The sequence below is a fragment of the Rhea americana genome, unplaced genomic scaffold (genome assembly GCF_003343005.1).
Source record: "Rhea americana isolate MKP2758 unplaced genomic scaffold, rheAme1 scaffold_27, whole genome shotgun sequence".
NCBI classification, from domain to species: domain Eukaryota; kingdom Metazoa; phylum Chordata; class Aves; order Rheiformes; family Rheidae; genus Rhea; species Rhea americana.
Genome location: NW_028186390.1, coordinates 5,933,564 through 5,955,258, shown reverse-complemented (window position 1 = coordinate 5,955,258; position 21,695 = coordinate 5,933,564). Strand labels below are relative to the sequence as shown.

At 50.3% G+C, this 21,695-nt stretch overlaps 1 protein-coding gene across 9 annotated transcripts in view; it reads right to left on the bottom strand.

Moving 5' to 3' along the window:
- Positions 1-20,504, bottom strand: part of MOB3C (MOB kinase activator 3C) — a 36,277-nt gene extending 15,773 nt beyond the window's left edge. For 2 of the 9 annotated variants that reach the window (XR_014896251.1, XM_085308087.1), the window contains exons 1-3: positions 13,841-14,205; positions 8,729-8,814; positions 3,765-4,263 (exon numbers count right to left, since the gene is read on the bottom strand). Coding sequence is in view for 8 of the 9 variants with exons in the window: in XM_085308087.1 (XP_085164213.1) it covers positions 3,765-4,185 (421 nt within the window). In the remaining variant the exon portion in view is untranslated. Of the gene's footprint in view, positions 1-3,764; positions 4,264-5,707; positions 5,895-8,728; positions 9,598-13,840; positions 14,206-14,614; positions 14,696-18,636; positions 18,882-20,186 lie in introns of those variants that run through there. The other 7 variants (XM_085308084.1, XM_085308080.1, XM_085308081.1 and 4 more) reach the window with 7 other exon arrangements.
- Between the last annotated feature and the right edge of the window lie 1,191 nt (positions 20,505-21,695).

Here is a 21,695-nt window from a genome sequence, read left to right as displayed (position 1 = left end):
AAAATACTTTAAAAAATATAGGAGGCTGAGCTGGTCTGAAAACATCAGCAGTCTTAGACTCTGGCTACACATGAGGGACTTGCGGCCAGTGGGAAGAACCAGTGTAACAAGCTCGCTGCGAAATGTGCTAGCTAAAAAGATAAATAGGCTCCTTGCAGATACATGCCTGGGCATAGCGAGTGGAAAAGGGAGCTCTCAGCTCTGTGTACAATGTTCCTAAGACACACTGGTAATCTCACTCAAAAACAACAGCTTTTAAAAATTTGGTCAGTGTGCAAGAAAAAAATGCGGAGGGGTCTGGGTTGTGGGAAACAGGCTTTTGGCCAGAGGTAACACACAGTCTGTCTCGATCTGCTGAGGGCAGGTTCAGCCATGACTTCAGCATGGTCTGCAGGTGCCCATGGAGGGATGCAGCAGCTGGCAGCACCTTGCTCTCATCTCATCTCTGCACAGCACCTTGCTCTCATCTCACCATCCTGGGCAGTGGTCCCCCCTCCATCAGCCATGAACATTTCAAACTTCTCCCCCTCCTTTAAACAGCTCTCATCCGCCCTCTGCCTTCTTGGTGTGTTGTACCTCCATTTCTTGGATCCTTTTCCAAGAGCCTTATTCTTTAGGAAAGAGGTTGAGCATCTCTGATCTTGTTCCTCTCCTGGATCCCCATGTCCTTCCCTGCTAAACACTCCCTTAGCCTCATCTCATTCTTTGGCACAGGAAAAAGGAGCAGCCCCTGTCAGAAACACAGATGTGACATTTCCCTTTGGCCAAACACCTCCATCTTCTGAAATGCCAGAGCTGCCAAGCAATTAACCTGAGCACATGGCAAGCCAGTCAAAAGCAGTTAATTGGGGACATACTGACGACAAAACGTGACAATTAACTCGGGACATACTGATGACAAAATGTGACTGGCTCCCTCCTCCCACAACAGACTTTCATGCTTTTTAAAGTGAGCTCTAGGACTAAGTTCCCTTTTACATATATATGATGTGATGCCAGAAGCACTGAGACATACCAGCACCAGGACTGAAGTCACTCAGTGACATGACACGCTCCCCTCACAAAGAGGCTTGAACGATGGGCCCAGGAATGGTTTTACTAAAGCAAAACCAGATTTGTCTCAAGCTTGCCTGCATCCAGTCATTATCTCATCCAGAAGTGCCTCTAAAATGAAACCTCCCTACATTGGGATGTTTTACACTGCAAAAGGAGAAGTACCAGAAATGAGGTGAAAACCACYGATGACATGACTGTGAGTAATACTTCAAAGCAGGCAATGTGCAGACAGCATGGTAGAACGAGCAGGGACCAGCCAAGGGTACCAGCAGGCACACAGCTCCTCTCTCCTACTGTGGCACAGTGTTTTTTGGCAGTCTCACGCTGGGAGCCAATGCCAAGGAACACTTCCAGCCTCATCCATCTCCTGAGATGTGCTGAAACCACACASCCTGCAAGGGCAAGATGCCTCAAACAGAGATCTCAGGAGCCACATCTAGAGAGAGCACAGAGGTTGTGCCTCAGGCTTTGCACTGGGGTCTGGGGCAACCTCCCCCAGCGCAGAATAACATTCATGTGCATCCCCTTGGCTTTTGYGCCTTACGGAGGCTGTATTCCCCTGTGATAGCGCTGGGAGATTGATTTCATTGGGAAGGCCRAAGTGAGGGACCAGCATCAGTTGTGGCTTTGCTTTTCTTTCCCTTTGCAGGAAAGATGTCTCCTGACCCACCTTCTGCTGCAGGTTTCCACATGATAGCACCTGCCCCAGTGCTCAGAGAGCACAGCCTGCCCTTGTGTGGCACAAGGAGCTGGGGAGAGCAGATAGCACTGCGATGCCACCGTCTCACCACTGCATGCCTGCTTTTTGCAATATTAAGATTCTAGTCCTGACTCCCCAGAGCAGCTTCCAGGCAGGATCACATCCTAAATCCCACCCAAAAGGCACTAAATTGGACCAAAGCACCCTCCTTTCTGGCTAGAAAGAAAAGAGCATAAAACTATGTCTGTGTCCCCACTTTTATAAGCCCAGAGCTTCTCCTTGGGAACCAGCAGCCTCAGGAACACGAAGATCCAGTCTCTAACCCTGTGGCTGTCATTCATCCCCTTGGCAACGATGACCCCATCCAGCTGCAAGCGCAGACTCCGGAGATCCCCGGCTGCAGCCAGAATCAACAGGCACTTTGTTGCCTCCCAGCAGAGCTGAGGCTACTGGAGCTGAACATCCCACACCAGCATTCTCAGCCAGCCACCAAGGAGCACTTCCAGCCTCATCCATCTCCTGGGATGTGCTGAGACCACACAGCCTGTGAGGGTCAGATGCCTGGCCTGCAGAGATCTCACCGCTGAGTGGCAAATGTCTCTGAGTGAATCCTGACGCTTGCACAGAGCTGTGACACCCCACCTCCCCACCCCYGAGCCTCCACAGCAAAGATGTAGCCCAGGCTGCCAAAGGCTTTCCCAGCAGAAGAGGCGGCACATAGCTAGACATTATAGCACAGCAAAACTGGGCTATGACAATTAGTGACACCCAGTAATCCCACGTATGCTATTTTCTTCACAGGTTTCTGGGACTTTCACAGAATGTTAATGAAGATCCCAAGCCTAAACTCTACTGATTTCATATAGATCTGTCAGCTAYGCTGCCTGGGAAAACAGAAATGGGGAGGCAGACTTGCAAAATCATGCATTTCCACTGTAAGCTCCTTAAAGCTTCTTTTAAATTCAAGTGGCTTTGCATTTCATCTGAAAAGAAACCACTTCTATGCATGACCCAAAGCTCTGGCAGCCGGATTCAATGCAAATGACCAAGAGAAAGGACAGATCCTACAGAGGGGGAAAGTTTATTTATAGAACCTTTTTACTTCATAAAGATGCCAGAAGACAACCAGATCAGCCCCTCAGGAAATGGGAGCTGTAACAGTTGTCCTTCAAGCAGAACAATTCCCCAGTACCCACCAGCCAACACACTCAGCTCCTATCCTTGAACTCACCTTCCCAAAGTACAAAAAAGCAGATAAGTAGCAGGGCTAATAATAAGTAGCACTGCAGCTGCCAAACTCTGGAAATCAGCAGTAGGAGGGTTAGTTTGCAGGCTGCTTCTGCCTTTGGCAGTTGGAACAGATTCTTAAGGCAAAATCTTTTGAAGGGTTGCATCGTACACCCTGGGAGTTTGGTTGGCAGCTGCAAAGGTCAGGTATTTTGGTCAGGCACTTCTGCTCTRGAGATATCTCAGCTAAATAGTAAAATGTGATGTAAAATCAGGACTCGGATGAATTAGCAGAGATRGAGAGGAGCTGAGAAGTGAAGTAGCAAGGACAAAAAATGTTAAACCTTGGGAACACGAATTTACTTAGAAAACCAGAAAGAAATGCAGTTGGTTAGTCAGAATAAGAGCGCTGCAGAGAGACGTAATAACCACCTCTAAAGGGCCTTGCAGCTCAGCTCTCTTTGAGGAAGGGCAAGGAAGCAGATGACCTATCAGTCCTGATTTCTCAGAATCACAAAAGATAAMGAAAAAACTCGAAGCACAGTGAAARAGAACATTGTTTTCCATGTGGCCTGKGTACAGGATGACCAATCCCAGGCTCAAATTGCAGCAAAGATTGAAGAAAATCTGTAATGGGAAGGGCCACAATCCTTGGGATTGCAAAGTTCAAGAATACCAACCCTGCTGAGAAGACATTAACTAGCTTTGATTGCCATCACCAGCTTGGAAACCTGCAGCACTTATAACTACAGCCTTCCTGTGAATAACCGAGCACACTCACCTATCCTGGTGGGGAAGATGTCCTCGTTATTAATGAGCATTTCAATCCAGTCCATCAGCATGCACATGTACTGTGGGGCCGACAGCTTGGTCGGCTTCTTGTACTTATTATCATCCTGCCACCTGTACTCGTACTTGAGCCCACCCGACATGATTGGGCAGCTCTTCTCCGTGCAGTACTCTGACATGGTCCCATAGATGAGGTTGATCCGGTTGAAGAAGTCCACCACATGCACTGCGATCCAGTCGTTGATGCTCTCCCCGGGAGGCAGCTGCACCACGGCTTTCAGGTCTAGCCCAGACTTCAGGGACGCCTGAGCTTTCTTGTACAGTTCRAAACGTTGAGTGCCGGGTTCAAATTTTTTCCGGGGACGAAATGTTTTGTCTTTGTTGAAAACTTGTTTGAGACACAAAGCCATCATGGAGTGAGCTGGCCAGGATTATGGCAGAGACTCAGCACAAAATAAACCCAAGGCTGGGATCTTCAAGGATGGAGGTTTCTGGAAGAAGGGAAAAAAAAAACAATTTTGGTCATATATGAAGCTAACTACACTTGTGTCTCACTCTCACAGGGATGAATTAGTGCCAGAATGTTGGCTGACCCTGTTGCTGAGGCAACATGCAGGACCGAGAAGATTTGGGGTGAACTCATGGCTCCTCCATAGCCTCCCTAGGTGACCTGGTAAAGGTACTCACACATCACCCAGCAGCTCCCTGCCAGGCACTGRTCACAGTAGATGCTAGCACTGCTGCATACATCCCTTGGAAAGCTCAATGGGAAACAGAAACGTTTCCTCCCTCCCAAGCTACATATGTAGCTCCCAGGCAGCATCAGGCTCTGGTCATCCCATTATCTCTGGGACATTTATTCAGTAATTGCTGCAATAAAGTGAAAGCCATGATATCAAGGGAGCTTACTGGTCCAGTCAGTCCAACCTGGCAGCTTTTTCCTCTTCTGGCAAAAGGGAAATTTTTCTTTCCCAGGGATTTCTCAGCTCATAAAAATAATCCTCAGATCCTGCCCTAGTGGCTGATGAGTGCTACCCCGGAGACTGCACTGCGACCACAGCTGGCTGCTGGTTCACACAGCTCCAGTGCCGAGATCAGTGGGAACGGAGGGGGGGATTCTTTGTTCTACCCTGTGTGTTTATTCAAAAGAACAAAACCCACGTCCAAAGAAGGGAAGCGACAGCTGAGAGTAACAGTGTGACGTGCCAGGATGCTGGCGTCCCCCTAGGCACAGCACAATGCACAAAGGAGCAGGCAAGGAGCAGGCAGCCGCCTCACCTGCCTTGGGCTCTCGGAGCRGGACCAGGCTCTTAGCCACCGGCATCACTGCTGGCTGCAGCCCCAGCCTCTCGACAGCCAACGGATGAGTGACTCTGGAAGTCACCACTCGGCAAACTGCCGAGCTCATCCCTTCCTGCCTGTCTGAATTTACCAGCACACATGAGGTCTGCCCCCGCCCCAAAGCTCAAGTGGAAAGCTCATCCACTCCACACTTCAGTGGACAGGCTGAAATAACACTTGTGCGGTATCCTCCAGTTACCTGCACTGGTGTTACCAATGTGAGATCAAGGCCCTGCTTGGCCAAATGCTTTTCTGAGGCCTGGGGAAGCGCGATTCCCCAAAAAGCCTGCCCCTGAAGGAAGGAGACAAAGAAAGAGGAAAAAGAGGAAGAAAAAGACTCACGGAAAGGGGAAGTGACTTACCCAAAGTCACGAGCAGGACAGAATGGTATTCAAGTGAAGCCTGGATACACATTCATCATAAAAAAAAAAAACATCTAGCCAAAAACTTGCTCTATAAACTCTGCTTTGTAAAATCAATCCAGAGCCATAGACACATTCTATTTTACCCAGCATAGATGAGTTAGACATCTTGCCTTTTCCTATCCTGTCCTAAGCAGCTGGCTTCAATCAAGTCAAAGAATTTGTTCCTCACCTAGCAAAAGGGAGCGTGAGTTCTCCGAGATGCTGGCCTATGAAGGGAGGAGGAGAAGATGCTGACCATTGGCTTCACACCGCAACTTCTACCTGTTCTGATGGGAAGGAGGTCTCCAGTACAGCAGTCTTGAAGGAGTGAACAGAGCTCCAGGGACTCAGCACAGTCTGAGCTTGGCACAATGACGCTGTAAAAAACAGGCCTTATCTGGGGACTTCCTAGCCAGCTGTCACATATTCAAGACACATCCTCTAGGAAAAGCCTCCCAGGAAGTATTCTAATATATACCAATTTCTAATATATATGTGTGTGTGTGTGTGTGTGTGTGTATACATATTTGCTGCAATGGAGATCCTAATCCTGTAGTGCAGGAAGTACTTGACTACCCTTAGGGATTAGGCATCCTCTAGCCAATTCACTGTGCCTGACTGAGCCACAGTTAAGTGTTGTGTGTGGTTTTTGCCTGTTGCACATTTGAAGGAGTAAGCATGGGTGCAAACCTCCTCCCTCAATACTTAAGTAGCTGGTTTGTCTTCTGCTTGCCACAGACCAGAGCAACACCTTGGTTCCCACCTCTGCCCAGCCAGGGCATGAGGTCCAGGTGATATTGTGAGCCCTGAATGGTTTCTTGCTCACTTTGTCCCAAATCCCATGTTCTCTCCCAGAGCAGAGCTGTAGTCTAGATGTTAAGGTTGGCTGCGACCACTGTGGGGGCCCCATTCAGCCTCCTGCTTAACTAAGGCCGAAAACTTCCCACTGAAGACTTCTCACTGAGGCCACAGCTCATTGATGTACCACGTCTTGTTTAGGTAGACATCCCTCAGGCCTGGTGGAAAGCCTTCATGGGAAGGAGAATGCACACTACACATTAGTAATCTGTTTGAAGAATTGGCTGCCCTCAGAATCAAAGACATGGCTCTAATTCCGGGCTTGACTGTGCTCCAGTTCTRTCACACTATTCGAGCTTGCACTGACCCAGTTTCAGGTTAGAAGATGAGCACTGAGTTGAAGCAGATGCAGATATACCTGAATTCATGACCAAACATCAGCAAAAGCTTCCCGGCATCGTAAAGCCTGAAGAGAGGATTGCTTCTCTGGAAACCTGGCTAGCTTGGGTACCTGACTCCAATTCAAGCCATCACAGCAGTGTGAACACTGGGTACATCTCAGCAGTGTAGGGTGCAGGTCTGCCCATACATAGCTAGGGGTGATGTGGTTGAAACACCTTGTTCTGCAGTCAACAGCCAGCATGAGAGAGACATGGCCATCAGCATCTCTGGTGCTTTTGGCCTCTCACAAAGTACTTGTCACTAACTCCCCTGCAGGGGAAGYTAGTGGGTTTTGTTAGTGGGAAGTTAGTTAAAAAAGAAGTGCAGAGGTTTTGCACAGATGCATGCTTCTTTGAAAGTGCAACAGGCAAAACCCATGCACAGCRCTGTTACTGTGGCTCAGTTAGGCACAGTAAATTGCCCGGAGGATGCCTAATCCATAAGGGTAGTCAAGCTCTGCCACCACACAAGCCAGGACTTGAACTTTCATTGCTAAACCAAAAGAAGGGGCTTTCCCTGAGCTACTGCTGTCTCCGTCCTTTACCTCTGACTCTCTCCCTATGACCAGCCACGTGCAGAGGGCTCCAACTGAAACATAAATGCCATTGGAATGAGCAAAAATAAACAATTTTGCCTAAATAAGAACTCAGGATTTCCCCATCTGACACTTAACAGCCTCCCAGGCAGGGATGATACAGCACAGGAAAGTCCTCCTCTAATCCGCCTGCAGTGCCCTCCGTCTCTGGTCCCTGCCAGCACATGTCCCCCAGCAAAGCTGAACAGTGCCCCAGTTTTCACCCAGCAGGGCTGGACAATGTTTTTGCACTGCATCACACAAAACCTGTGTCTCAGAGCACAGCCCCCAGTCTCCTTGCTGGGTAGATGGAGGAAGATAAACTTGCTTATACCAGTGCAAGGCTGGACTGACCCTACTAGGTCATACATCCCTCTAAATTGACATCAGTACAAACAGGGACTGGGACCTAACCCAAGAGGTTTCCACAAGGAATTTTAGCAAGGCAARTCGTGCCAATAGATATTTCTCTAGGTCACTGTTTCTGCTGACCTCTTTGCTCCATTTACTCTTCTCCATGAGCTATTTCTGCTTGCACAGGGGTGATGACAAGCCAGCATGGCAGAAAATATCCCATAAAACACATCACTTATATGTGCTATCAGCAGTGAGAATCCAACAAATACACAGAGCACAGATATCCCATGCCTCACACTGCAAGTCTTCTGTGAATACTGAACTGCTCTTTGTGCTCCCTGCGGAATAAATGCTGTATCTCGTCTCCCAAAGCCTTCTTATAGCCCCATAACTCATCACACAAATGCCTTCCTCTGGATCTCTTTGTGTATACTACAAGCTGCTCTCAGTTGTCAGGCAGGTGGGAATGTATTTCATGCTTCAATGCCCCTGTCTTAATAAAACACCATTTTAAAAAAAGCAACAAACCTGCTAAACATCTGTCAGGTGTTTTCCTACTGTGCATCTGTTAAAGATTCCCAGAAATGAAGGCGCAAAACCCACTGCTGCCCTAATGCTCACACTTGAGTGATGTTGGATATGTGAGATGACTACATGGCATTGCAACCTTCCTGCTCCCAGGGCAGTAGTGTGCAYTGGAATAACGGGAGCAGCTTTGCTGTTGGGATCTGTGCCAGCATCACTACCAAATCCGTCATTAAAAGGCCTTGTGAATCCTTACTGGAATGAAGGGACTTTGGAAGTTAAATTTAACACAAAACTAAAAGCATATCCTGAGATTTACTACAAAAAAAAAAAAAATCATAGAGAGCCATGTGGTCAAAGAACCAGATTCTTTCTCAACCTTACTGCAAAGCTTTCACTGCATGAAGAAGTTGATGTGTAGGAGAAGTAGTGAAAGGCGTAGGAAGGGAGCTGCGTGAAGGCCATGACCTTGGTTTTAAATACCAGATGTTTAAATACCATTAAAATAGGACTTACCAGCTTGGAGCACAACAGTCTCTGTCAATGGTCATCACTGCCTCAGCTTCCCCACTGGCTGTAACTCAGTAGCGAGTCCCTACTTTCTGGGGAGAAAAGCAGGGGAACGGCGTTCAAGAACAGTTTGTTTCAACAGCAGGTGCTTCACAGCCAACCAGTAATGACTCCTAGCAGGTTTCATGCCCTGATCTGTGGCTGCACTTTGAAGGGTGGAAACAAAGTCCATTGAAATGGACCCATACACGTCTCGAGCCTAGCTTGCAGTAAAGCACACCAGCAGTGAAGAATGCAAGACCAGATTTCCCCAGTGTCTACCTGGATGCATCCACTGTGAAACAGAAGAGAGCAAACCAGTAGTCTGATGGGCTGGTGCTATTCCATCACTGGCTGAGTATTTGGGACAGGTCCATGTAAAGAGTAGGAAAATGGGAGATCTTCCAAGTTTTTGCTGGGGTGCAGAGTTCAGCAGCATCTGGCTGAGCCTGGGTTTCATGGCTATGTGCATTCCTGGAAATCAGGCCATTGTCCATGGAGATTTGGGGGTAGGAAAGGCGTATATGCTGCTCAGCTTGGGAAACATGAAGGGAGAGCTGCAGTTCAGCAAGCTTAGACAGCAGCTTCCTACAACATGATCATACACATCCCACCGCTGTGCTGTGCTGACAAGGCCTGGACTGATGCCCTGGCTGCAGTTTGCAGGTCTCTGCCTTGAAATCAAAGTTTCCCCAGGAGAAGCCTTGGCAAYGGCTGCAAACCCACTCCACTGTACAGCAATTCCCATGACAGGGTGGTGCTGGCAACCTGGGGAGCCCTTCTTTGCACCTGCAAACCTACAAAGCAAATCTCACAACAGGGCAGCTCCTGCTCCAGGGTGGAAGGAAGGAGATACGGAGTAAAGCAGGTGGCTGCGGAGCCTGAAACTTGTCCTGCCCCACTGCCAACTAAGCCACCCCAGTCCCAGGGGACCTGCCACCACAGCCGTCCCTTGCCCCAGCGAGTGAAACAGGAAAGCGGAGAGCAGGCGCTTTCCTCTGGCCCACCTCCACTTCCCGCTGCTCCCGACCCTGCAAAGGCTGGGTGCCGCCGAGCCCAGCGGAGGACGATTGTCAGGGAGGATGAACGAAGCGGCAGGACGGAAAGAGGCCAGTTCCTGCAGCCGAACGGCAGCTCCAGCAGTGAATCAGCCACCGCTTCCCACGGGGCCAGCGTGCTGCGGCGTGCTCGCTGCGTGCCCCCATCTGCGCCTGCTAAATAGCCTCAGGTTTGCTTAGAACTGGTTTAAAACCCAGCTAAACGGAAGGAAAACCTTTTACGCTGGTTTGTAATCTGCTGTTTTCAGTTGGGGCCTTGTTTTTCCTGGCAGCAGCAGAAGTGAAACTCGTCAGGTTTAGCAAGAGCCAAATCAGTACAGGGTTAAACACAGCAAGGGTGAGACAGAGCAACTACCCGGGATCTAACAGGGCAGAAACATGTGAAAAATGGATTTCCTAGAYTGCTGGCAACTCCAGAAAAGGAGGGAAAAGAGTTAGGGGGTGGAAGGAGATGCAAATCCAGGGTCAAAATAAGCTTTTAATTTCAGATTTGAGGTTTTTTTTCATATAGGCATTATCCTTTAAAAACAACAGAAGAATACTGCAAAACAAAGGCTTTGCTCTAAATTAAAAACAATATTGAAAGGTCTGTTTGGAAACTGGCAAAACAAAAGGAAAACAAAAAAAGCAAAACAAAAGGGAGGGCAGTTTCCTCTCCCCACCACAAACAGTTCAGCAGGTTTGAAACAAGGTCAGCAACTAAAAATCTGCATTTTTGGTGCCAAATAAGCTTTAGTCAGAAAAACAGCTGGAAGGGTCTGTCAGAGACACTGCCARGGTGACCGACAAGGACTCCCTCGCAGTCCGTGATGCCCCAGGACGCTCCTGTGCAGCGCCTCAGCTTCCTTGATTTCGGTGTAAGCTCTATATTAAGAGCTGCAAAAGCAAGTGCTTGGCCTGCGAGGCAAAAGCGCCTTTTGAGCGCTCCCAGGAAACATTAACTGATCATTACTGAACAGGAAAAAGTTTCAAAGGTGGAAGGTAATCAGAAGGGCAGACTCGGACGCCGGCATCTCCCCGCAGGCAGCGAGCCTGACACCCGATACGGCGAGCAGAGCAGCTCGGGGGCAGTCTGCAGCGCTGGATTCGCCCYGAGACAGTTACACACTCACACAAGCATCTGACTTCAAACCACAGGCAGCCGCTTAGTGGCACAGTCCAAACTTTGCAGGCAGTGCGCACAGCTGGCGTGCATGACAGGGTGCAACGAGGGGTCCGACACCGCGAGCAAACTGCAAAGAGAGACTCCCGAATCTGGTTGCTGGGAGGAGACCTCAGAGAGGCAGACAGCAGCCCCTTTCACTTCCAGGGACGGAGAACAGGCACTGGGCAGGGGGGAAAGAAAAATCAACAGAAATCAGGGATGGCTCAAAGTAACGAGGGCAAAACTGGCCTGCTACATCCCTCTGTCCATCTCCATGCCCCTGCTGCAGATCCGAGTGCTTCCAAGCTGCTGAGTGCAAGGAGACTCTGTACTACTCGGTTAAAAACTAAGATGGTTGCACGTTCCCCCTCACGYTTCCCAAGGCAGATCGAAGGCTCAGCTGCCTAGATGTTTACTTCCAGTTTCATGCTTTAGGGGATTCCCTTCTCTTCTCCACAGTCAGCACAAAAGTCCCTCTTGTCACATGCCTTCTCAGTGCTCAGACACTGCCTGCCAGAGCCCTAAAACTGCCAGACAGTCTCCAGATGGACAGTCTGACCAGAAACTTGCTGGCCTGGGGCTCCACTATCTTCTYACTACTCCAGGAAGCATTATTGCCCAGATCCTGATTCAACAGCTCTGTCTCTAGCTTCATGTTAAACACCTAAGAAGTCCTGTTGTAAAGCAGTGTTTGATACTTACTCTTCAACCTGTCCAGGAGAATCTGTGCAACTCGGGCTTTTAGCTGGTGGACCTGAAAATACATCAGAAGTGGCCCAAGGACCAAGCCTGCCGCTTCCAAACATCCCTTGCATTGTAACCAACCATCCCCAGCCTAACTGGGGGCTGTGGGCACATCTTGCTCCTCAGGAAGGTAARGTATCCCCTTTTCTCCAGCCTTCACTACATTCATGTCTGGTTTTAATCACCCCAGAAAGGGGGAGTTGTCCAATTAGGACACTGGAGAGCCTAAGCTCAGAAGGCCCTAGCTCTCTCAAGCAGGGCCTGTCTGTCTTTGCATCCTTCTGGAGCCAAGCCCCAGCTGGGCTGTCCGTGAGAAACAGGGTTATTGGCTGCYGGTCCCAAATATAACCCAAACGATGGAAAATTCCAGGAAAGGAGCCAAGACAAGATGCTGGGAGGGGGATCAAGGGCTAGCACACAAAGCAGCAGGCTTCATAGAAGGCCCTGGGCTCTCACTGGGGCAGGCCATGCAAGCGTAGAGCATGTCTGTGGGACTCCCCCTCCAGCCATGTCTCACCACTTCAAATGCAGCACAAACCGGCTTGGTCCTGGGGAAACTTGTCCACCTTGAGCATGGTGAGAGGCGTGAGCATCCTTAGGGCCCTCCCCAAGCACCTGCCTTTGTGGCGATCTGGCTCCGAAACCTCGTCCCCCACCCACGCTCCAGCTCTGGGCAGCTGCCAGCAGAGCCACGCTGATGCTTCCCTCGGCTCTCCTGACACTTGGAAATCCCTGTCTCATGCAAAACTAACCCCAAATGATTTCCAGGAACGGGACTGCTTGTACTTTCACTCATCTCTGTCTTGCCTCATTGTCCCCTCCCTTTGTGCACCATCCTTGTCCTACCTCCTTGCCACACCACAAGCAAACCAGGAGCTCCCCTGGGACCACTGCAGCTGGACAGCATCTGCAGATGCGTTTCACCCTGCATCCCTCTCCAGAGAATCCAGGACTGATCTCCTTGCTGGGCAAAAAGGCACCAAAAAGATCTTCCCATGTCACCCAAGAAGCCACCAAGCAGAAAATTGAACCTCCTCTCTCCYGGCRGAAYGAAACATGTCTAGTTCATTTGGGGRGTGATGTTCTGTTGGGCTAGGGGATTTTGGAAGTCCCTCATCCTTGGGCACTAGGATCTTGCTGCTGCTGGCAGTYGACTTGCTTGGAGCCCTGCATTTAGGTGTCCAACAGCTTCCACAGAGCAGGCATACTCAAGTTTAGTCCCAAGGGCAATTACTCAGTAATCAAAGCCATAATCCCAAACACTGAGAGCTCCAGGCCTGTTAGCTCCAGGAAAAAGATCAGAGGAGACAAGCCAGCTGCTGAAAGTGCAGCTTCACGGCTTGCTCTGACCCAGTTCCCTCCTGTCCTGAACTTTTTGCCCTCCCTCAGGCACCAGCAAAGCCACTTCCAGCACCCACTGAGTCAGATGTGTTACAAAGGCAGCAGCTTTAACTGGCATTTCCTGGGGGCAGTCACGAACCGGCCGGCTGGTCCAAACCACTCGCTCCTGGCCGAGCTCCCCACCGCCCTCCGGGGCTGCGTTTCCCCCCTGGCCCTGTGTGCAGCGAGCCATCTGCGCTAATCCCTGCCCTGCGGCTGGTGCTCCCAGACCTCGCAGAGCCCAGAAATAGGATCCCTCTGTATTTACGCGTTCACCAGCTGACCAGACACAACGGGAAGCGCCTTCTGGCGCGCGTCCATCCTCCATCTGGGTGAAGGATTGCTTCTTCCCAGGTTATCCCTGGCAAGGTTTTGTCCAACCTGTCCTTAAAACCACCCTGTGGGCATGCACGTGCCAGGACATGGAGCAGGGCACACCGCCTCTCCTGCTGGAAAGTTGGCACTGCTCTGTTCCCCGAGCTGTCCCAAGCCCAACTCACGGGAGAAGGATTTGCCTTTCTCTGTGGCAGCTACCTGCCCCAACCTGTGGTCAAAGCAACTGCTCTCAGAGCCCCCTGACACCGTCCCAGTCTCAGCGATGAAGTCCGGCAGCCGGGAAGCCAGCCCCTCCGCCCTGGGTCCGGACGGCTGCAGCGCAGGCTTTGGCAAGCGAGACGCACGAGAGCCCCCGAGCCGCCCCAGCCGAGCGCACAGCCCAGCAGGAGAAGGCCCTTCCCGCCCCCGAGCGCTCACCTCATCCCGCAGCAGATCCAGCGGCCAGCACGAAATCCCTCCGCTGCCGTTTCTGCTCCTTGCTGAAGGAGAAACCAAAAAAGAAAAAAAAAACAGGAAAAAGAAAAACCAAGCCAGGCAGTCAGACCCCCTCTGGATCCCCCATTGCTTCACTTATCGAGCTGGYGCCAGCGCTGTGCCGGGGAGAGGAGGTGCGCACCGGCCCGCGCCGGCGTTGCGTTAAAGAAACTCGGGCCGAGAGGGTTTTTTTTCCCCCCCGGCGGTGATGTCACATCCTGACCGCGAGCTCCAGCTGTCCCTGCAAAAAACGCGCTCCGCGCCGAGCCTCCCTGCCCCTGCGCTCGCCTCCCTTCCCTCCCACGTCGCCGGCCCGYCCGGCACCCGGCCCGGCTCTTTGGAAGGCGGCTGAGCCGCCGCCGCCGGGCGCACGCACACATGCACCATTCCTGGATGCTGAGGTCCTTTTTGGACAGCGATCCCACTCTGCCGGCTGCCGCTCGCTGGCTCCGAACGCAGCCTCCCGGCCGCTTTCGCGGGGCAGCGCAACAGTTCACTGGGGGAAAGGAGATGAAATCCAGCAAGACTTTTTTTTTTTCCTTCCTTCTCTCACGCCATCTCCCCCCCTCCTTCATCCCTTCCCTATGCGCACCTTAAAACTCACAAAATCAGCTGAAGGATTTAGTTGTAGCACAAGCTGGATGCTTTCCAAAGAAAGAAAAGAGAGAGAAAGGGAAAAAGATTTCCCTTCACGGAAAACAATTCTAACAGACTTACTTTTGTCGGTCTAAAAGGTGGGGTGACTTATGAAGTGCATTGCAATATTTAAATACCACTCAGCAGAAGAAAGCCTGAGCCAGCAAGTTTAGCAGAGGAAAAAAAAAAAAAAAAAAAAAGACAGTGTGGGATTACTTGGCGTGAGACAGGTTTGCAGGAGTAAGGCGCAGGTATTTTAATGGGGTGGGAGGCAAGAGCACAGCAAGCCGCACTGGCACTGGGAGCAGGGCTCCCCTTCTCAGCACAACGGCTTGCAGACATCCTTTCCCACAGGAGTACCCATCTCCCTACGGATGCCCATGGCACTGGGTCCCCTTTGAGACCAAAACTTTGCTGGAAATGCTTGAAAAAACAGTCTGTATCAGTTCTATTTAGGGAAATATTTCTGGGCTTTGCTTAAATGTGTTAAATATAGGTCTGACTGAGCACATCCACCTGAGAGGAGAGGGCTGTGAAGCAAAGCTCAGGACCAGAATAGGAGGCTCCTACCTCTTCCTCCACGTCCGTTCCACCCCCAGGTTCAGGTAAAGGGTGAGCAGAGCCCAGGGAGGGGGAAACAAGAAGCAGCAAGGGGACAGATGCCCACACTCACCCTCGGTGAGCTTTACCAGCTCAGCAAGTGAGAGTGTGAGAAAGGAAACCACAAACCTATCAAGTCTGCAATATCGTGTGCCTGTCCTTGCTTGCTGGCTGAGCTGAGCAGTGAGCAAGCAGGTAAGGAGAACCTGCTCCTGTCAACACATCTCTGTTTCCAAAAGTGCTGTCTCTGAGTCAAAAACTAGTCTGGTGTAAATCTGCGTCCCCCCACATACTGCTTCTGCCTGCAGACAGAAAAGATGCCCTGTGTTCAAAGTCCTCCTTTCTCCTCCTTCTTTTTTTCAACTCCTTTTTTTAGAAGTGACAGTGAGGGGAGTTCCACCCCTCTGGGATTCCCCTGCTGATACTACTGCCAGAAGATGGGAAGATCCAGTAGCTGCATATGGTTTCATTAAGCAGAAGGTTTAGGATGACGGGTTTGCTTCCCTGACCCCTACCTGCAGCCGTCAAAGCTTGAAATCAAGCTTCAGGCTTCCTCCTACTGCTGGCTGGGCGGCAGCTGACTGGTGGTCGTTGGCCATGGGTTTTGCCTTCTGATCCCATGTGGACTGTGCACTAGTAGGAAATGAGCCTGCAGGATCAGGCCTCCATCCCCTGTAACACGGCTTCTCAGTTACAAATGGTGTCAGGGTTTGCCCTTGAGCCACAAGGATCCTTAGAAATAATGCTACCTATCCAGGGATGGCAAACTATCCTTGAGAATCGAACAGCCCTGCTTGGCTCCAGCTCCAGCTTCCCAAAGCAAACAGCCACCGAGGGAAGRAACAAGACGTGAGGGGCCTATAGCAACAGTTAACAGGGACTATCGACTGGCTTTAGTCTGGGGTTGGGGAAATGGGGGTCCCAGTGGGGCTGAGTATCTACTAACGCGATATCTACTATCTTTGGCACACCCCGGGAGGCCCCTGGTTTCCTGCCCCTCCCCACCTGAGATGCAGCCAAAGGGCAGGTTGCAAGCCAGGTGACGGCGAAAGGACGCACCAAAGACACGCGAGATTCACCAGTGCTTGGGATCCAGGCCTGGCTGGAGAGGAGAGAGTTGGCACCCATTGCATAGGCAATATCAGATAGCCGAGAAATGTCTCACAGCTGCAGCACATTTCTGCAGAAAAGGTAAAATCGGAAAGCGAAACACCCTGCGCATTCAGCTCCCAGGGTAAGAAGAAACCATGGGATACAGCATCTTCCAAGAAGAAAATGCAGCCTTAAACAATTGAACTCGAAAGGACAGAGCTGTCAAGTTCATCTGTTAGGTTGTTTACCATTGCAATCATTAGCTAATGCAATGCAACAGACACAGCCCCAAAGCTCTGGTCTGTGTATAAATGGATATTCTGCCTCCAGTTTCAATAGTTTATTTAAGAGACAGAGCTTTTGCCGCAGTAGCTCTTGTCCTCACCACCCACAGCTAAATCTGTTTCTACCCACACCAGCCTGGCCCCACTCCTGAGTGAATCTTTTGAGGTCACTCCAGATAGTTTTAGGTAAAAATAACACAACTAAAACAAGGATTTGGCCCAAGAAGCCCATCACATTTCTCATGATAGCTAGCTAACCAGCCCAGTGTCTTGCTTCAGCAGGTTCAGGCAACAGCAGCAGTTTCGCAGCAGTTTTTCTCAGTGTCACCAGATGCAATTTTCACAGATACGGTTTTCTGAGTTAGCTGAGATTAATTCTTGTCTCACCTTGGGCTGTTCTTATCTCCCTCAGTTCAGATCTTAAACAACTGCGATCACCACAGCTGTGTCTTTGTTTCCTTTTTTAATCATTGGCAAAATTTAGGGTGTCCTACAATGCCCCGTGGTAAAAGTCCGAAAACCATTGTCTCCCTGCCTCCGAGAGCCAGACTCTGCTGCAGCCAGTGTGGCTGGTGGCACACAAAACCACAAGGTCTGTAGGAGAAAAAGCAGGATCCTCTTTATGGCTACAGCCTGCTACACTTGGGGAATTTGGACCCAATTCCCTCTCTGTCTCTAGATTTATCTGCCGCCACTCCTCACCCCTGCAGTCCTGTGACAGTGAAGGAGATGCCATCTCTCATTGTGTACTTGCAACTGGAGCCTGCAGAGCTGTAARCACAGCCAGCTCCATGTACCCTGGGAGGGGCAAGTGCTTCCCACTTCAAGTGCCTTTTGCAGAGAAGCATGTTTGGATCAGCAGGGCTAAAGCTACAAGATCCTCCAGGATGTCAGCTGGCTGCAACAGGGGGAGTGGGTGCCTGCTATTACAGGACAGAGGCACCCAGCAGCCTCTTTAGCCCCATAAGCAGGCATTCCTTCCCTGCACAACCCTAGCCTCTGTCTGATGTAGAGATTATTGCAAACTGATAGCAGAGGGCAGGTCCGCCTTCCTCTACCTCGCAGGAGGTCACAACTGCTTCATCTTTCAGGAGCTAGCAACTGCAAGAGGAGCTTTTCAAAAGTCAGTACAGGATCTCAGATCAGCAGAGCTAAAAGCCCAGAGGTAAATGCACTCCCAGGAAAACAGCCCAGAGCTGGCAGGAGAAGACATGGTATCAAGTAAGGAGTGATGGCTGCTGGGGGGGCTTTAACCTGGCCCAGTGCCACAGCAGCAGCAATGAGGGAGGCACAAGATTTGCACCATAAACAGCAGGAACGCTACACTTGGGAGAGCAAGGACCAGCATTCATCCAGAGTGTATTTTTTTCCTCCATCACTGCTGAGCACGTCTGTACACTTTGTTCATTTCCAATAGCCCAGAGGCAACGATGCGTGAGGCTGGGACCTCTGTGCCTAAGGCAGCAGTGATGCCTAACAGCACCTTAGCTCAGCAATTAAACCCTAGAAAAAGAGAGGGAAGAAAGCCCAGGTCCTTCTTCAGACCTTGAGCCTTTCCAGGCAGATTTGTTGGTCAGCCTGGCTAACTTACATACCACGGCACCAAGTGATGTGGCAGAGGCATGTGCAAACATCTGCCATGCATTACTGGGCGGGGGGGGGTGGGTGGGAATGAAAGATTGTGCTACACAATAAGGAATAAAGCCATCAGCAGTTGGGGAAAGTCTCTCCAGCACTGCACATTCCTCACTCATATGTCAAAAGTAGGCCTGAGTCCTCATGAGCATTGGATCARCCTTGCTGTCCTCAGCCTCGGGAACCCTTTGGGCATTCGAGTCCATGCTCATCCCTGAACAATGCAGGAAACCACAAAACATCCTTGGTGCTCACYACCAGGAGGTAGAGGCAGCTGTCTGTTTAGCAGATGTAACTTGCAAGAACTAATGCCAAACCGGGAAGAAACCTTCAAATGAAACACTAGCAAAAATACAAACATATCCAAAACATAAAAAGTCATCAAAGGAGGCTTGGATGTAGAGCAAAGAAGTATATTAAAAAGGTCTAGAGACCCAGGAGAAAACTCATGGCCAAGATTTATATTCAAGCAGGTGAAGCCAAAATACTTACAAGGCAAGATGATGTCTTCCCACTCTCCAAAAGGAGTTTAGAGACAAAGAAGATGGGCTTGAAAAAAGGTTGAGTCTTCTAAATGGGCTGCAGTTAAATCAGATATAATCCATCATGTCTGCAGGTACAATAAAACCAGAGTGAACAGCACCTTCCCATCAGAGAGTTATCCCTTTCTAGGAGGCCTCAGATTGCAGAAACATCAAGGCTGGGATGCCATTACAGCATGGAGCAAGTGGTCCCAGCTGGGTGGTGGTGTCAGTCAGGGGTCCCAGCAGCAAGAAGGCAAAAAAGTTGTTGTTTGGAAGAGAGAAAAATGTCTGAAGGGGTGGTTTGGGGGGAGGGGGGAGGAGAGGATGTGTTAGTGTGAAGAGGGCATTTGTCTGCCCTGGAGGAAGGAAGAGGGAGGTTTGGCCCAGCTCTTGAAAGCAGGTGCATTGCTGAATTTATCAGAGGGGAAGGAAGTGGGGAAGGAAGTGATCCAGGGTTGCTGGACTACTACATCAGGCCTCACAGCCAGTCAGGGAAAGAGGCCCTACACAGCGATACTGCTTTACAGAGGTTAACAGGACACGACTGCACTCAGGAAGGAGTTTGTGAGACTATGAGCCTCCAACAAGCACACTGCCAGCTGCAGCACCTGACCAGGCTCTCTCTTGCCATGCTTCACCTGCGTCCCTCCAGCACAGCGCAGAGCTGGGATGCAGGCCGTTGGCAGAAGAGATGCCCCACTGGCATTTCAGGCACCAGAGATCCTAGCCTGCATGGTGTGAGGCTGAGTCAACCCAAGGAGGCCTTCAAAGCAAGCCGGAATTTGGAGCCCAGTAGGTTGGCACGGACCACAGGGTTTGCAAAGCAGGGACAACAGGGTCTGCCTCGCATCCTCTCTTAGGAATGGCATCTGAGCATCTGGAAACATTTCTCCAGAGTGWCAGGGCACTGGAACAGGCTGCCCAGAGAGGTTGTGGAGTCTCCTTCTCTGGAGATGTTCAAAGTCCGCCTGGATGCAACCCTGTCTAACATGCTCTAGGTGACCCTGCTGAGTGGGGAGGTTGGACTAGATGATCTCCAGAGGTCCCTTCCAACCTTACTGATTCTATGATCATGGGATAAATTCCTTCCCCACACTCCTTCAGCAAGGAGGATGTGTGTTCCCTGTGAGCAGGGAGGCACCAGCTACGAGCAGGGAGCAGATACAGATGCCACAGCCCCACACCATGCTCCAGGGAAGGGGCACTTGCAGGGTGTTTGTGTACTGCGGGCTCCATACAGCCCTGCAGTCCAGAGAGTGGACACGGTTCTGCTGCCACCACGTGGCTGTTCGACCTAACCACAAATGCTGTGGTGTGTGGCATGTGCGACTGTCATCTCCAGCCAAGGCACCAGAGTCAGTGCTGACCCCAGAAGGGAACCCAGTTGGCTCTGAGCAAGCAGCTGGTGCCGGCGTGTGACCTACCCCTGCGGGCAGTCATGCAGGAATGGCTCAGGGTAACCTCTCTCTGAGCAAAAGCAGTGCTGGAAGCCTGCAGATTCCAGCTCCAGAGACTCACCTTGCACCCTCTTACTCCAGGCAGGGCAGAGGGAGATGATGCCAGAGCACAGCCAAATGTTTCTTCAGCCATCCCATGGTCAGGCAGTGGAAGCTGGCACAGAATGAGTTTTCCACGGTGCAGTTTCAGAAGTTGCGAGATATCAAGGCTGTGAAGTCCACGCAACAATCCATGCAGAAACGAAACGGTGTTTTTGTTCAAAATGAAGTAACCCCCTGTGAAAACAGAAGTGAACAGTAGGTTTGTTCCATTTATTTCCAGAAATGCAAAGGACTGCTTCAGAGAAGTTTGCCTTAGATGCAGTGTCAGGAAGAGCAAGTTACTCCTCCTCACTCCAAGGAGTCTTTAAAAACATCAGAGATAGACTGGGAACTTTCTTAGCTGTAGATTAGAGGGGGTTGGAGTCTTGCCATTTTCTMAGACTAATCTTCATTTATCTGCAAAGGAATAAAATAGGTACTGATGAAAAAAAATGATTCAACATCTTAAGCAAGAGTAAGAATATCATCGTTCAATGCATGCTTCCTTGTTTCTTTTGACAGCCGCCTTTTGTAAGTCCGGGTGTTTGCACAAGGAACAGGACAGGTATCCTGGGATGACATTTCAGTAAATCTCCCTGGGGCGACAGGGTTGGGTGGACAAGTCTTGGTTTTGAGATGTTAACAAAGAGCCTCTGGCTACAAAACTTGCTCCACTGCTCCAAACAGGAACTGCTGCCACATCAAGCATGGGCTCTCTTCCAGACAGAGACAGGCCGTAGGCAGCACCAAAAAAGGAGGTGGTTTGTAAAGCACCTAATTAAATTGTGAACTTCTTGCTGCAGGATGCTGCAGGTGCTAAAAGGTCCATGAGAAGACTAGCTTTCTCTTCCATGAACATGGCCTACTTGATAGCAACTGAAGACACAGAAAATCATCCATCCAGCTCAGAAAAAACCTAGTCCACAAATGGCTGGAATTTGGCAAAGCAATCTGGGAAACTATCACTGGATTCTTGTCCTGGTCATACATGCTYTCTGAGGCAGCTACTCTACATTCTAGGATGCCAGACTAGGCAAACCTTTGRTCTAACCCTGCACAACCTGCCATGTTCTCAGTGCTTCCTACTTGGCCATAGAGGAGCAGTTCAGCCTTTAGATGTTGCCTTTGGACCCAGACTTGGCCCTGCATGGGTGGCTTGGGCTGGAACGAACGCTGCCAGTCATTGATGGAGCTCAGCTCCACCATCTCCTACCTTAAAGGAGGAAGTAATAGTGTCCAGGAGAGTAACTTTAGGTATACTCTGAGGACCTGAGCTTATGCACTAGATAAATACTTTGCAGGGATTAAAAAAGAACTAAAAACATTTCAGACCAGCCATCTCTATTCTCATTTTTCTGTTCCGCAGTCAAATCAAAGAACTCAGCATCTGGACAGAACAGGGCCCTGAAATCAAATACACTTTAAGGTGGAGACACCATAACTCTCACAAACCAAATGATGCTGTTACTCTCCATGGATTCTCCCGTAT